General features: G+C 36.8%; 1 protein-coding gene across 1 annotated transcript; it reads left to right on the plus strand.

Moving 5' to 3' along the window:
* The first annotated feature begins 1,783 nt into the window (after nt 1–1,783).
* LOC136273172 (ATP-binding cassette sub-family C member 4-like) lies at nt 1,784–8,051 on the plus strand. Its single transcript, XM_066077390.1, has 9 exons — nt 1,784–1,816; nt 2,084–2,314; nt 4,239–4,345; nt 4,475–4,666; nt 6,636–6,791; nt 6,934–7,023; nt 7,196–7,368; nt 7,551–7,668; nt 7,851–8,051. The coding sequence occupies exons 1-9, from the start codon at nt 1,795–1,797 to the stop codon at nt 8,019–8,021; spliced, it is 1,260 nt and encodes a 419-aa protein (XP_065933462.1). The 5' UTR covers nt 1,784–1,794; the 3' UTR covers nt 8,022–8,051.
* Nucleotides 8,052–14,206: the final 6,155 nt, after the last annotated feature.

The raw sequence follows: 14,206 nt of genomic DNA on the forward strand, positions 1-14,206 counted from the left end.
ATTTTATCCTGATCGATTCGGGTCCTCTCGGATTTTACCCTTTCTCTTTCTTCTTACTCTGTTAGTAGGAATTAATTTTAAGAAAACACGAAATAATTGAAATACTGATATTAGAAACATATATGTACATAAGTATTGAATTGATTAATTCAATTAATTTGGTACTTATATTTAAAGCAAAAAATTATTTATTCACAGAACTAGTCAAAAATATTACTTCTATAAAAATATTTATTGCTCAAAAGAAATATCCATGATTCTTATTAGTCCAGTAAATAATAAAAATTCCAGAGAAAAAAGTTACCATAACACAATATTCAATACCAAAAATAAAATCCGTATGATTACAAACTGAAATCGGTTTTTCAGTATTCGGCAGGATTTGTATTTTCTTCTCACATTAATATTTTTCTTGGTTTCAGAGAATACGATGTAAAAATACTAACTGTAAATAAACCTGTAATTATTTACATTGACAATTTGGTTTTTCAGTATTCGGCGGGATTTGTTTTTTCTTCTCACATTAATATTCTTATTGGTTTCAGAGAATACGATGTAAAAAAAACTAACTGTAAATAAACCTGTAGTTATTTACATTGATAATTTTGAAAGTTATGTAAAATTAAATTAGTCACATAAGTTAGAAAAATGCTATAAAACAACCAACTAATTTTTTTTATGTCGAATCATTCGCGTAAATAAATGTTCCGTACATAACATCACAGAGAAAAATCAATGGATTAAACAATAAAGAAAGTTGTCATTACTATTTTGGATTTCGGAAAGAACAACAAATAAAAAAATGATTTAGATTTTTGTCTCAATATTCGTATACATAACCGGCACCCTGCATAACGGCGTACAATATATCTATCATAAATTAATCTATTTGAATTAAGTACCATGCATATAGATTCCCATAATAATTAATTGCATGTGTACATTTTAGGAAAATTTCAGTGTGTAAATTGCTTGTTGTTTTCCGGTATCAGTGTTTAAATAATTAAAATAATAACTTGTAGAAATATTTTTAATCGGGATTCAGAAGAATTTACTTCCCGCATTTCATAGAAATGAACAGTATATTTTCTTTCTATGTTTACATTTAATTTTGTTTAAATTAATGTTAAATAATCTATCATTGAAATTGTGTGCATCATCAAATACTGATTCCGACTACCTTGAAGTCATTAAATTTCTATTGGCTATTGACAAAAAAAGAGATGCGTGACCATCCAATGAAAACGAATACACAGAGTTTGATTGACAGGTTCAGCCAGGTGCAGGTCTTACCCGATGTCCGAGGTTACATGTATGTGTACTGGTTGTACACAGCCTAAAAGTCTCAGTAACTAGTCTTCTTTCAATACGCGTACTTTTCTTTTGTTTGTTAAAAATTAATCCAAGTTTGTAAAAAGATAAGTATATTATTTCTTATAGATTTATTTTACGAGAATATCTCAAAGGAGTTTTGCCAATCAGTTTAAAGTAATGTTTAACACGAGGGCTATTTTGAAACAATTAAATTGTCAGAGAGTTCCGAATGAAATCTGATGAACGTTTCACACGGTTCTCGCACGCTTTGCTCGAAACGATTTACACGCTTTGCCCGAAACGCTGCACGCTTTGCCCGAAACGCTAAACGGTTTACACGAAACGCTTCACGATTCACACGAAACGCTAAACGGTTTACACGAAACGCTAAACGGTTTACACGAAACGTTTCTCGCACGAAAGTCGCACGCTTTTTTGGTGTAGTAGTACGTTTCAGGGTCTGTACCAACCACCAGAAATATGAAACGCTTAGAGGCCATGAGTAAGTGTTACAAGTAAAGGGTTATGTACAAGGTCTTAGCTGATAATAACCTTTATATGGCAATTTTCGATCTTGAAGCGTATGCTAGATTAGCCATAACAAACATTTATTCAATCAAGGCATATAGCAGGACTTGTATACATGTATCTACTCTAGCAAATACAATAACCACTGAGATCTCTCATTGAACACATGTCAGATCATCTAAAATTTACACAAAAAAATTATTTGATTCTTTATCATCCACACATTCCGTTCTTTGTTTAGCCAAGAGCCCTATCTTCTCCCACATCTCTGACACTCTGGTGGGTCTCCAGTCAATCCGAGCTCTGGGGATGAGTCGGAAGTTCCTGCAGGATTTTGACAGATTCCAGGACCGACACACCGGCGCCTTCTTTCTGTATCTGTCTGCCAACCGCTGGTATAGTCTGCGCTCTCTCTTCTTCCTCGACATCTACTTCATCTTTGTCATCCTGTTGTCATTGGTTCTTAGGGATAGTAAGTAATGGTCTCAAGAAGAAAGTAATCAGACGTCCCACAAAGATAGTAAGTAGTGGTCCCAATAAGATAGTATGTATTGGTCCCAGTAAGATAGTAAGTAGTTGTCTCAGATAGTAAGTAGTGGTCTCAGATAGTAAGAAGTGGTCACAGAAAGGTAGTAAGTAGTGGTCCCACAAAGATAGTAAGTAGTTGTCCCAGTAAGATAGTAAGTAGTTGTCCCAGTAAGATAGTAAGAGGTTGTCCCTATTTATATAATAGTGTTGTGTTGTGCATGTATTACGCCTAAATAGTAGTCAGGGTTTGATAAATAGTGCACGAGCCGGAGGCGAGTCCACTATGTATCAAACCCTGACTACTATTTAGGCATAGTACATGCACAACACAACACTATTGTTATTATTATGCCGACTGTTGAATATACTGACGTGCTTTGTTATCAGTAGCTGTGACGTTCGAGTGTTGACAAGTCCCTAAAAATAATCACTTGAAAAGCAAGCGTTTGTTTTGTTGTTTTTTCAAATTAATCAATTGATTTGATTGTTTATTTAATCAACAAGTTGTTGTACAATAAAAAGTCAATAAAGGTTTATGTTCTTTTCAAGATATGAGAGACGTTTGGCCTTACCGAGAAAACTCGAAATGTTTAGCAGACGAAATCTCTTTGAATTTTTTTCTGGTAGATTCTTTATCAAGCGTCATTTAAAAAAGCGTTTTTGTGATTCACTTGTAGAATTTCTTTGAAAAATGTTCAATCAATTTGTTCAATAGTTTATAAGAAACTTAAACTTTAAAATTACCGCCAATAATGAAGTGTTTTTGGAAAAATGAATAATTTTAATTGCTTGATGTTAGTCATGTATATCTACGTATTATATATATAGTTACCGTTAGATATAATAACGGCGAATATAGCTGGAATGATTTTAGCGTCGTGAGTTCGAATCCCGCTGTCGGCGCTTGAAAGATTTTCGTTGAAAATATTTGCCATGCTCTATTTCGGCATAGTATGCTTACGCTATATAAATCCTTTGATACTATGCGAAAATAGATGTTTATTGAATATATAGTGACAAACTGACAGAAGGCATAATAATATATAATAAGTCGTGGTCCAAGTAAGATAGTAAGTAGTGATCCCAGTAGGACGGTAAGTAGTGGTCCAAGTAAGATAGCAAGCAGTGGTCCCAGTAAGATAAAAAAGTAGTGGTCCCACCAAGATAGAAAGTAATGGTCGTAGTAAGATAGTAAGTGGTGGTCTTAGTGAGATAGTAAGTAGTGTCTTATAAGATAGTAAGTAGTGGTCTCATGGAGATATTAAGAGGTGAACGTAAATAAAAAGATAGCAAGTAGTGGTGACCGTAAGATATTAAGTAGAAAACCCAGTAATTAATTAAGAACTAGTTCTGTAAGATAATAAGTATTGTTCTCAGGAAGATAGTAAGTAGTAGTCTCAGTAAGATTGGTAAGTAGTTGTCTCAGAAAAATAGCATATAGTGGCCCCACCAAGATTGTAGGCAGTGGTTTCAGTAAGATTATAAATGGTGGTCTTTGTTATATTGTAAGTAGTGATAGAAAGATAATAAGAAGTTGCCTTAGTAAAAAAGTAAGCAGTGATAGAAGGATAATTAGAAGTCGCCTCAGTAAAATAGTAAGTAGTGGTCTCAATGAGATAGTATGCAGTGGATGCTGTAAAATAATGTACAATGGTCTCAGTTATATGATTAATACCAATTGCAAGAAATCAGCATTAATAAATCTAGTCATTTTAGGTAAGTTCCTTTGGGAAATATCATGATTTTGACAGTAAAAACAAATCAACAGATATATTATATAAATGTTGATTGTTTTTTAAACTGTGTAAAAATGAATTATTGAATTTTTTCTCACTATAAACCGCATCCGTATTTGTTGTTTACTTCAGTGATCGGATTGTCCGGAGGGTTGTTTGGAATGGCTCTTAACTATTTGCTAACAATGGCTGACCCTTTTGAGGACATGATGAGGTTGTCTGCGGTCCTAAACACACAAGTAGGATTCCATTCAGATCCATTTACTTGTTTCTGTACATGTATTTCCGAAGTTCTTTAGTCTTAGGAGAAGAATTTTGCTCTAATGTTACTTCTACTTTTAATAATTCTAAAATGGCTTTGATTATAGATTACTTCCGTGGAAAGAATCATGTCATTTACAAGGCTAGAACAGGAGGCCCCCATAGTCTCTGATTTCCCGCCCCCTTCCTCCTGGCCTCAAAATGGTGAGATTGAACTAGTCAATGTTGGACTACGGTACTCATCTGATACTGACCACGTCTTACACAATATAACCTGTCTTATGAAAAGCAGAGAGAAGGTAGGCCCAGAGTTAAATCATTATAAATAAGACAGATTGACACACAGTCTAATTAAAATAAGAATTGTAATTCCGCTCCTCTCCGATACCCTATACAAGATCTAAATTACCCATTCAATGTCATTTTACAGAGAACTTTCAATGATGAATAAACATAAATATTTACACCAATTAGATTCTAGCTTCGATAATCAAGTCTAAATTAGTTTAATAGCTTTATTTCTTTCAACTCAAGAGCTAATGGTCAATCGTCTCTCTTATGCGAAATTTACTTTTTCCTGAAAATCGTGTGTAAAATATCCGACCAAACTTCTAGTTTTTAAACATTTGATTGAAACTATTAACATTAACAAGCATCGAGCTTTGTTAACAACACCAAAAAATCTAAACCCTGTATATTGCTTTTAACTCAAATTTTTACGAGACTTCTAAAACACCTTTACAAACCTTTTTAACATTTAAAACTGAAAAATAAAATAAATAACTTGATCTCAAATCGTTTCGAGGTCTCTTCAAAATCGACACATGCACTTCGACATGACTATTTACTACACGAAGTATCTCGAGGACTCGAGGTTTATCGGTTATAAAGAAACAAATATCCGAAATACCGAACAGGCAAGATTTCGACTGCAGCGAATTCATTGTCGCAATAAAAAAACAACGGTTTTATGAGAAAAACTTCAAACAGTAACCCAGTATTTATTGAAAGCATAACCAACACAGGATGTTGAGGAGTTTACTTCCGTGGGTAGCTTACTCACTATACTGGCGACTGCAACATAGAAATCGACACCAGAATCAGCAAGTCAAACCAAGCTTTTGCAATTCTGAACCCTAAATTGAGATCAACAGCACTTAACATCTACACCAAAATCAAAGTCTTTAATAGGAAAGTTCTTGGTGTCCTTCTATATGGTATACAGTGATGGAAAATCTGTAGTTTTTGAAAGAAAAACGAAGTCTTTTAAACAAAATCCCTCAGACGTATCTATACTTATGAAATAAGACTTTTTGAAAATAAACTACAAAACGCCTGCACCATGAAACTTCTCACACCTTTGGTATACCATCACATGTGAGATGATGTCCGTTAGCTATAGTTGAATTTCAAAAATCCATTTAAAAAATTATGGTTCAACATATAAAGCATCGTATCATATTTAAATTAATGTGTATAGTGTTAATTCCCGCGCTTGCGGGGGGGGGGGGGGGGGGGGTTCATCTAGTATCTAACGATCTGGCCAAACACCATCTCAAATGAACGGTTGAAACGATTAAGGATGACTACAATATCACAGATCATCCAAACAAGACGCTGGCGATGGCTTAGTCATGTTCTGCGCATGCCCTCAAACTCACTACCCATGGTCGTCCTTAGCTTAGATGGACACCCCAGGGGAAAGGGAAAAAAGACCAGCCAAAGGAGAAGTTGAGACGATCTTCCCTAAAAGACCTGAATAGCAGATGCCTGATCAAAGAGACAGCACCTCGAGTAGACAGTTGGAAATCCCTTGAAACTGCCTCAGGCAACTAATAGTGCATAGAGGATTGAGTGAGTGAGTGAGTGACTGAGTGGGTGATATCATTGTTTATTTGAAAGGTCACTCTGGGATGACTCCGTACAATATGCTTTTGGATATTGTATAGCGTGTCGTAGGTATGCAGACTTTCAGGTCTAATTTTAATTACACAGGACTTGCAAATACATGAATAATATTTTAATAACCTAACAAGACGTGTTTAGATTATTAGGTACTGTAAAACCATTGGGACTTAGTTTCTAGAGATTTTTTGGTACCTTTCACCAATGAATAGGTCTAAATACCCCGAACATATTATTAAAGACATTCTTTATCCATTACAAGTTTAACTAAATCATAAATATCCCTATAAACCAATAATATTGACAATTCATCAAATTAACATTGTCATGGTGATTCAAATAATATCGGGGTCCTCCTTTTAGATTGGGATTGTGGGGAGGACTGGAGCAGGGAAGAGTTCTTTACTGGCCGCTTTACTGAGGTTAGCTGAGCCTACAGGGGAGATTTATATCGACGATGTCAATGTGTTAAAGATCGGCCTCCACGAACTCAGAAATAAAATATCTGTCATTCCACAGGTAAGGCCAACCTGACAAGTCACATACCAATTGAAGAAATTGGTTTGAACATTTTATATGCCAGCACATGAATTACGTTTCTCTCAACTTACATTAGACCATGGAATGATGGGAACTGAATTGATAAACGTTTTGTTTTAAGGATCCAGTTTTATTCAGTGGTACTTTAAGGAAGAATTTGGATTCTTTTGAGGAATACACAGATGGCCAGCTATGGATGGCACTAGAACAGGTACAAACATGGCAGTAAGACTGACAGATGTGTGTTATAATATTGTAAAAACAAGTTATTAATTGTATAAAGTTCTTTAAATGTGTTCAACTCACTATTTAAAGTCTGAAATTGAAATTTAATCAGTGTTTACAGATGTATTAAGTCTAAGCTGCATTGCATTTTATTACAGGTACAGCTCAAGCTGAAAGTTCAGAGTGAGAGAGAGGGTCTGTACATGGAGGTGTCTGACAGCGGACAGAACCTGAGTGTGGGGCAGAGACAGCTGGTTTGTCTGGCCAGGGCCATCCTCCGACAGAACAACATACTGGTGCTGGATGAGGCCACCGCCAATGTGGACCACAAGTAGGTCATGGAGTCTTATGGGGGTGACAAGTAGGTCATTTATACTAATCTAAATATTTGGGTCACAAGTAGGTCACAATATCATTATATTAACTTTAAATTCATTTAGATAAAAAAAGTCAGATATCGTAGAGGAGGTCAAAACACTGAATATTAGAATTAGGTTATATTCAGTAGTTTAGTTATTTTGACAGCACTGACATGTTGATCCAGGAAACAATTAGAAGTCGGTTCAAGAATTGTACGGTCCTAACAGTTGCCCACAGGATTCATACCATTATGGACTCCAGTAGAGTCATGGTAAGTATCTTTGCCTCATACCTTCACACAATCACATGTTATAAAAAATAAACAACCTAGCAGTACTAGTGTGCAAAATTCAGCATATACTTCATCTCTGTTTTGATAAAGTAATTTGATATAAATAACATTCGGTTTGGATATAACTGATTTTAAAATGCCTGCATGTGTCTTTATTCTAGGTTTTAAACCAGGGAAAACTTGTTGAATTTGATACACCACATCGACTTCTACAAAAAGAGGATGGATTCTTCAGAAATCTGGTCCAACAGACTGGAAAAGCCCAGGCACAGATTTTACAGACATTAGCTTTAAATTACCACAAAGAGAGGTCCTGGTATATGTTTTTATAGAGCTCTTTTAATAGTTTTTATCAAAATAAAGTGATGAAAACAGTAAATCTGTTGCATTTGTTATCTTTAATTTCCATTTCCTACGTACCTTGAAGACAATGTTGTAGCTTGCACCAAGACAAAAACAAAGATCCCATCGTATCTTGTTATAAGTCCTTAGTTCAGTATACTTTTAAAAGGGTCATGGTCACGATTCAAGTCAAACACTCTATTCTTTTTAATGTTTACAATGCTTAAGAAAGGCATTTCTAATACTGTAGATTCCTAATTTAACGCAATGAATTGAAATCAGCGTAAAATTGCAAAAAGCACATCAAGCTTGTATTTTCCGGACTTGTAAACTACATGAAAATAAGATGAAAAGTCGGCCGGAATTTACCATTTTATATTCGTGCAATTTGATGGAAAACAGTTGAATCGTGTAAAACAAGGAATCTACATTAGTCAAACAAAATTTGAGTGTCAATCGTCGATTTATAAAAGCAACTTCTAATTCTTTGCCGTGTTTTTGTTTACATTTTTAATTTCCAGGCTTAGACCAGAGATAATTGTGACAAACGCTATGTACAAAATAGAAAAATCAGTTTGAAAAGAACTTAACTGATATGTTGAATTAATGTAAAATAAAACATGGCACAAGTCTTGTCTGCATAACAAGAATTATAAGCTATGTATAATGTTTATAACTTTACGATTGACCCTCACATTTTTGTTGATGAATAAAAATGCATAACTTGAGCATTGTAAGCAATAAAATTTATGAATGAAATTGACCATAATCGTGACCATCCCCCTTTGACAGTACCTGGTATGAGACGACAATGTTAGTGACAAAAGGTACCAAATCTTTTGCATTTAACTGTACCCCAAAAGTAAGCAAAAATAGTTGCCAAATGTCATGATTTGATAATAACTCTATATGAGGTGACAATATCCGTAACAAAAGGCGACAAATCTCCTGTGTTTATCTCTTCCCCAAAAGTAAGCGACAATAGCTGCCCAATGTCATATACATATTTCTACCCTAAATGTTAGCAACAAAAGGCGCCCAATCAACTTACCCTAAAGTTAGCAACAAAGGATGCCAGATCATCAACCCCTTAAATCAGCAACAAAATGTGCCCAACCATCTACCTCTAATGTCAGCAACAAAAGGCGCCCACTTTTTGAAAAGTGCTTATCAAAAATGTGGTTGATTGGATCACTAGTTATATTTGATTTGGATACTCCTGTGTATGTTTGAAATGCAGAACTACAAAGGGGATAAGAAAGACTAAATATATCAGAAAAGTTAGTTTTGGGTTACTGTGTAAAAAGCTTGCTACCTAATTATTCCGAAAAGCATAACTAAACTTAAATGAACAGTGTTGCTTTTTTTGTTTGAAAAAGATTTTTGCGATTGCTACAACTTTTTGTCCTATCCGTCAAAAAAATAAACGAAGTTTCGTTATTTTTTTTATGATATTGCAACTTTTTCTCCTATCCGTCAGAAAAATAAACGAAGTTTCGTTATTTTTTTTAAGATAGTATGATGATTTCAACATTTACGTATGATTGATTTGGGTATTGATAACCAACAACGAGTCGTTGTTAATTGAAACAGTGATAAAGCAGAGTAAGTAATTGTAGAGTTTGAATTCATGGCCTCTCATAGTTGGTGTTCATGCGATGCTTGATTCGCGTTTTGTTATAGTCAAGTTGAGTTGATAGGAAATGTTTGATTTGGGTATTTGTGTTATTTTCACAAATCAGTATCTACCGGTATCCTATTTTTACGTATAAGTATCTGTAGGGGCCCTCTTAAAGTTCCTGTGTAACTATTATTTTTATACCCGTAGTGTACCTCTCTGGACACGGTGTCAGCTATTTCGAAGTTCGCAAGACCTTCTACAAAGAAGCAAGTACGTTCCTTTCTCGGTCTGGTTGGATTCTATCGCAAGATCATACCAAACTTTTTTGCTGTGGCAGCACCACTGACAGATCTTACAAAGAAGGGCCTATCAAACAAGGTGGTGTGGGGTGAAGCACAGGAGAATGCCTTCACAGCCCTCAAATCGGTGCTTATGGTAACGCCTGTTTTGAAATTGCCAAATTTGAATGAAACGTTAATTTTACAGACAGACGCTTCTGATTTGGGAGTTGGAGTTACTTCAGTACGAGGATGGTGTAAAAAGTCAATTGCGTATGCCAGCAAGAAACTTACCAAATGGCAAGTCATGATCAACTACTCCACGATAGAGAAAGAGTGCTTATCAATAGTATGGTCAGTGCAAAAGTTCCGGCGATATCTATACGGAAGGGAGTTTCTTTTAGAAACAGATCATCAACCGTTAGTATACTTGACACAAGCTTAAGTATCCAATGCTCGATTGATGCGATGGGCGTTATTATTACAACCTTATAGATTTTGAATTATATCTATTAAGGGTTCAGATAATGTTGGAGCAGACTGTCTAAGTCGTTTGTAAATATATTTTTGTAGATTTTTTTTGTGGCGTTGATATATGGAAGGGCCCCGAACTGAAAAAGGTTGCTCAAGTTTGTATATGTAATAACTCTCGAGTGTTGAGAGGTCAGTTATATTGATACTAGAAGCATTGTTTTTTATAAACGCTTTTTCTTTTGTAAGAATTATTTTTGTTCATTGTCGTGTTAGTTAGCGTAGTTAAGATGGAGTCGCCAACACTACAGGAGCTAACAGAAAACGGGAGAAAGATGGAGTTGAAGGGGACAGACCTTCAGAAATTCTTCTAACAGCAAACTCATTATCGGTATTTGAGAGCAGCAGAAAGATCTAAGGAGAAAGAGGAGAGAGAGTATCAGCTGAAGAGAGAAGAACTGGATTTGGAGAGGATGAAGTTAGCGGAAGCTAAACGTATTGCTGAAGCTGAAAGTAAGTACAAAGAGACGTTACTTAAGCTTGAACAACAGTTACAAGAAACTAAAACTGATATGTCTAGTAATGCTTCTGCGTTATGCTACAGCACGGAAGTGGAACGGCGAAACGTGGGCGGTAAACCTTGATGCGTTGCTACGGGGAAGAGCGTTGGACGTATACTCTCTTCTGCCACAAGAGAGGGCCCTAGACTATGCAACCCTGAAGGCAGCTCTGTTGAAACGTTTCGAGAAGACTGAGGAATGGTTTAGACAGCAATTTCGCAGATGTCGCCCAGAGAGAGGTGACACATTTACCCAGTTTTCTGTTAGATTAGCGAGCTATCTCGACAGATGGATAGAAATTGGGAAAGTGAACAAGACTTTTCAAGGATTATATGACTTTGTACTTCGTGATCAATTTCTTATCAGTATGCAACAAAGACTTAATTTTGTTTCTTAAAGAACGCATTTTCAATAATATTCAAGATATGTGTGCTTTGGCTGATCAATATAAGGAGGCAAGATGTGCTAACATTCAAACATTAGATAACTCTAACAGAAAAGACACATCAGTTGATCCTCAGAATTCTAGCCAACCCAAACCTCAGGTTCAGCGAGATCAGAAGGAAACTGCAGGGAAACCCAAAGACCAACCACCCAAAGCAAGGATGGATGTAACGTGCTACAAGTGTCGTCGAAAAGCAGGCCACTTCTCATATCAGTGTTCAAAGGAACGAAATTCTGTTGGGATGGCAGTCGACGGAAAAGGATCTTCGGATAACAGTTATCTAGTCAAGTGCGCTACATTTACTACAGTAACTACTACCTCATCCGTATCCGCAGCAAAAAAATTAGTATACCGAACACTTCTTGTAACGCTAGTGCATCAGTAGGTAGCTTGCCTACAAGTGATGGTATACTTAATGACCATTTTGTGAAAGTGTTGAGAGACATTGGGTGTAATGGGGTTGTTGTTCGTCAAGCGTTAGTTCCAGAGGAGCAACTGACAGATGGATCACAGATTGAGGCACCGATAGCTCGTGTGAGTATTGATACGCCATATTTTGTGGGTGAAGTTGGTGCTTGGTGTTTGGAAAATCCTCTATTTGAGCTTATAATAGGAAACATCCCAAAAGCCAGAGACCCATCTGATCCAGATCAAAACTGGAAGCCGAGTCAGCTCTTCATGTACCTGACATAATTGGTCCAGAACTTTCCTGTAGTCCAGATGACGTCATCCGAGCTCAAGGAGAAGATGAATCATTGCACAAGATAAGGCAGCTAGCTGAACAACCTGCAGACGAAAGCAGCAAAGTCCGGAAAAACGGTATTCTTTATCGATCTTTTCAATCACCTACAGTTGAAAATAATAAGAAAATTTCTCAACTTATCGTACCAAAACCTTCGAAAAACAAAGTAATGTCTCTTGCACACGATTCATTAATGACTGGACATTTAGGCTCAAGTAGGACAGCATATAAAGTTATGTCTGAATTCTATTGGCTTTGGGTGCAGGCGTATGTGCGTCGTTATTGCAGATCGTGTGACATTTGTCAGAGAACGACTCCCAAAGGAAGGACAACAAAGGTTCCTCTCGGTGAATTGCCGCTTATCGACGTCCCTTTTCAACGTGTAGCAGTGGACTTGATAGGACCGATAAAGCCAGCTACGGACCGGGGCAATCGCTACATTTTGACGCTGGTGGACTTTGCTACTCGTTGCTACTCGAACAGAAAGGTATAGAGACAGAGAAAGTTGCTGAAGCTTTGATTGATATATTTTGTAGAATTGGAGTTCCGAAAGAAACGCTTACGGACCAGGGTACGTAATTTACGTCAGAGCTGATGGCAGAGACGAGTCGCCTTCTTTCCTTTAGGCAGCTTACGACTACACCTTACCACCCGATGTGCAATGGTCTTGTTGAACACTTCAATGGGACGCTGAAACAGATTCTACGCCGTTTATGTGCAGAGCGACCAAGTATCTATCAGCAGCTTTATTCGCCTACCGTGACGCTACTCAAGAAAGTTTAGGTTTCTCGCCTTTTGAACTTGTGTATGGACGAACTGTGAGAGGACCGAAGAGAATTTTGCGTGAACTCTGGACTAAAGAGGTAAATGATCCTGAAGTTCGTACTACTTATCAATACATTGTAGATCTCAAAGAGCGGCTCGAGTCAACGTGCACGATGGCCAAGGAGAACCTGACAGAGACAATGAGAATGATGCAGGTGTTTTAGGAATTGCAGGAGTTGCAGTCGTAGATCTTGCTGACGACGAAGACGATGGGGAAGACGAGCTGTGCGATTCTCCGGGGCAGGAAAGAACAGAAGGTGCTAGGGAAGTTACAGTAAGTGATGACCTCTCTGAAGAAGAAGACACTGAAATACGAACATTACTTGACGATTTTGAAGATGTTTTATCAGATGTTCCTGGTGTAACGACTTTGGGGGTCCACGACATCAAGTTGACGACAAATGAACCAGTTCGTACGAAACCATATGCTCTTCCTTCGTTTCCCGAGATACCGTGTGTGAAGAGGTGCGGAAGATTATAGAAGCAGGCGTAGTTGAATCGTCGTCAAGTCCATATTGTTCACCAATAGTTATTGTGAAGAAGGACGGGACTAACAGATTCTGTATTGACTTTCGCGCAATCAATAAAATCACTGTTTTTTATGCTGAAACAATCCCTAACGCTGATGGCATTTCTGTTCAATTGTCAGGTTGTAGATATGTGTCTAAATTCGATCTTTCTAAGGGCTACTGGCAGTTACCGTTGGGGCAATCTTCGATTGAGATCACAGCGCTCCAGACTCCGATGGGTTTGTAACAATTTTCAGTGATGCCGTTCGGGTTAGACAATGCGTCTGCTAGTTTTAGTCGCCTTATGAGAAAATTTCTTGAAGGGATGCAATGTGTTGATAACTTTATTGACGATGTCATTGTTTTTACACGTACGACTTTTTAGAGAGACTTTGTGCTGCGAACCTTACTGTTAAACCTAGCAAATGTTTCATAGGATATAAAAGTCTTTAGTGTCTTGGGCATATTGCAGGAAATGAGGAACTTCGACCACTTCCAGACAAAGTGTCAGCTACAGTACGTATTAGTCAGTTTCTATTGTTTGATTACCTTTTTTAAACTGCCGCATTACAGACCTTGCAGACAGTGGCCACGTTTTCTTCATGATAGGTATGAGCAGCTAAGGTTTTGAGTAACCCTTTCTCCTATTAGGGGTAAGTTAAACTATTTTATACTTTTGTAATTTAACTACGGCTCAGTCTTTTTACATTACTGTGGAGTTTAT

This window comes from Magallana gigas, chromosome 2 (assembly GCF_963853765.1).
Source record: "Magallana gigas chromosome 2, xbMagGiga1.1, whole genome shotgun sequence".
Lineage (NCBI taxonomy): Eukaryota > Metazoa > Mollusca > Bivalvia > Ostreida > Ostreidae > Magallana > Magallana gigas.

Coding starts and splice junctions, on each gene's coding strand:
- LOC136273172 (XM_066077390.1), top strand. CDS start 1,795: ATGAAACGCTTAGAGGCCATGA. Junction 7,024..7,195: donor TATGGATGGCACTAGAACAG/GTACAAACATGG, acceptor ATTTTATTACAG/GTACAGCTCAAGCTGAAAGT. Junction 7,369..7,550: donor ACCGCCAATGTGGACCACAA/GTAGGTCATGGA, acceptor TCAGTAGTTTAG/TTATTTTGACAGCACTGACA.